Below are 2,060 nucleotides of genomic sequence, written 5' to 3'. Positions count from 1 at the left end.
TGGGGGTCTGTGTAACAAAACAGGTTCCATCCTGCTCTGTCCCCATGAACAGATTGGCTTTGAGTACCGGTGCCCTTTGGAACTACCTGTTAAGGTTTGCTTTATTCTGATCTGACAAGAAGTATTTTCCTGTTTTGTCCCTTGCTGAGACCAACAAGCTGGACATGTCACATGAAATAACAACTCTGGGCCACACATTCTGACTCTCATAGGCATAACTAACCAATCACTGCACCCCTCCAAGGCCTCAGAGTCTTGCTTAACCCACCTCCCCATACAGCTGTTATTCATGTCCACTTTGCTATCCCTGGCCCAAACTCAGGGACCAGGCCCTCATGTGCCCTTTCCTGGCCCTTTCTTTCCAGACTTTGTGAAGACAGAGCGGGATGAGTCCAGCGCCCCCAAGTCTTTGAAGAGCCTCACGAGCCACGACCCCATGAAGCAGTGGGAACCTGCTGGCAGGTAGAGTGGGCAGCCTAGAGTGGGCAAACTAGTGTGACTGCAGAGCTGGGCCCTAGGAGGTCATCTGCAGCCCAGGGAAACCAAGGATGCAGCTCCCTTCCAGAGAAGGAGCCTCCAGCCCAGGAGAAATGCTCTCCAGCCTTCTGCCTCAAGTCTTCCTGCCACAAAACCCATGTCGCCGGGGAGGCCTGTGTGTCTGTGACAAAGCCTGGGAGACACTTCTATGCTGGGTAGTCCAATCAGCTCACACTGTGCATCCAGGTCTAGGGGAACGAAGGCAAATTAGGTGCAGTCCCTGACTTAGGAACTCATGGCCTCATTCAGGAGGAAGTGACTGTAGGGCTGACAGAGGGACTCCAAGTCAACAAACAGTTGCCCTGTCTCCTGTGGGACTTGGGACATTGACATTTGTGGGGGTCCATGACCAACTAAACCCCATCTTGATATTAATAGGAAGATCATTAGGGGGAAATATACACAGGTTGCTCTTGGCAGAACCTGAACTGGGAATAATAGGGGTGCTAAAGTCTATGTCACCAGGGGACAGCTGTCCTCACCGGCACATTGTCTCAGCCTACTAAGTGGGCTTGAGTTCCATAGTCCAACCAGTGAGGATTCTCCTCCCTCACCACCTGCCTGTCCCCTCAGCCCTCGCCTTCACCCCACCTACCCCTGTGCACACAGGAGCTCCCATCTCAGCCTGGTCCCTTCTAGCCTCTGGTGGTCCCAGCCTCGGGCACTTGAGTATTCCTCTCACCCTTCTCCCACTGTGATCCCATCAGCAAGGGCACCCTGCCTCTGAAGTGTCTGTGGGGTTCCAGAATCAGGATCCATGTAAGGAAAGGAATTCTTTTCTCTTTTGACTAGTGTAAGAATGGGCATGTATGGTGGGGGGAGGGAGGCTAGGAGGAGACACAGCTGGAGGCCAAGCTGGCTGCGCAGATGGGAACTGTGTTGCTTGTAACCTACATACGCAGAGCTCAGTGAGATCTGCCAAGATCATTACCTGACACAAGACAGCATGCAGTGCGTGGGTCTTTTGGGGCCACCTCCTCCACAGCTTTAAAGCTGACTCCTCCCCACACCAGGCTCTAGCCTTGACCTCTGTGACCTCATTTTTTTAAAATGCCCATGTGGCTCTCCCCATCCTGATACTGTACACATGCCTGCGTAGGCCATCATGTCCCAGATAAACTTCTGTTCCATTTTCCCCACCTGCTCACAAGCCCTCAGACCATCCAGAGTAGGCCAAGTCTCTCTGGCCTCAGGGCCTTTGCACTTACTGCTACCAATGCCACGAACATCCTCCCCTTACTTTTCTCTTGCCTGCTCATCTTCTTATCTTGGCTAAAAGACCACCTCCTCAGATAGGGCCTGAACCCTCCTGTGAGTCTCCCTCTCCACTTCTGTTGCTCTCAGACTAGGGCACTACAGACACACCACGTCTCTGCCATCGAGCTGGTTTGTTTGTCGCTCCCATAAAATGTGAGTTCAAAAAACAAACAAACAAAAAAAAAATGTGAGTTCCATGAGACTAGGGGCCATGGTGGCCAGCCTCATTCACGACCATAATCCCTCCTTCTGGCCCAGGGCCTGGT

General features: G+C 52.5%; 1 protein-coding gene across 1 annotated transcript in view; it reads left to right on the top strand.

Annotated features, from left to right (window-relative positions):
- The window catches only part of INPP5D (inositol polyphosphate-5-phosphatase D), a 118,831-nt gene that overhangs the window by 110,468 nt on the left and 6,303 nt on the right, over nucleotides 1–2,060 (top strand). The window contains exon 24 of the mRNA XM_023510360.1: nucleotides 366–462. Coding sequence (XP_023366128.1) covers nucleotides 366–462 — 97 coding nt within the window. The remainder of the gene's footprint in view (nucleotides 1–365; nucleotides 463–2,060) is intronic.

The sequence above is a fragment of the Otolemur garnettii genome, unplaced genomic scaffold, assembly GCF_000181295.1.
Source record: "Otolemur garnettii isolate 467f Iridium unplaced genomic scaffold, OtoGar3 scaffold00013, whole genome shotgun sequence".
Classification (NCBI taxonomy): domain Eukaryota; kingdom Metazoa; phylum Chordata; class Mammalia; order Primates; family Galagidae; genus Otolemur; species Otolemur garnettii.
Note: the sequence above shows the minus strand (reverse complement) of the source record. Positions and strands in the feature narration are given on the sequence as shown.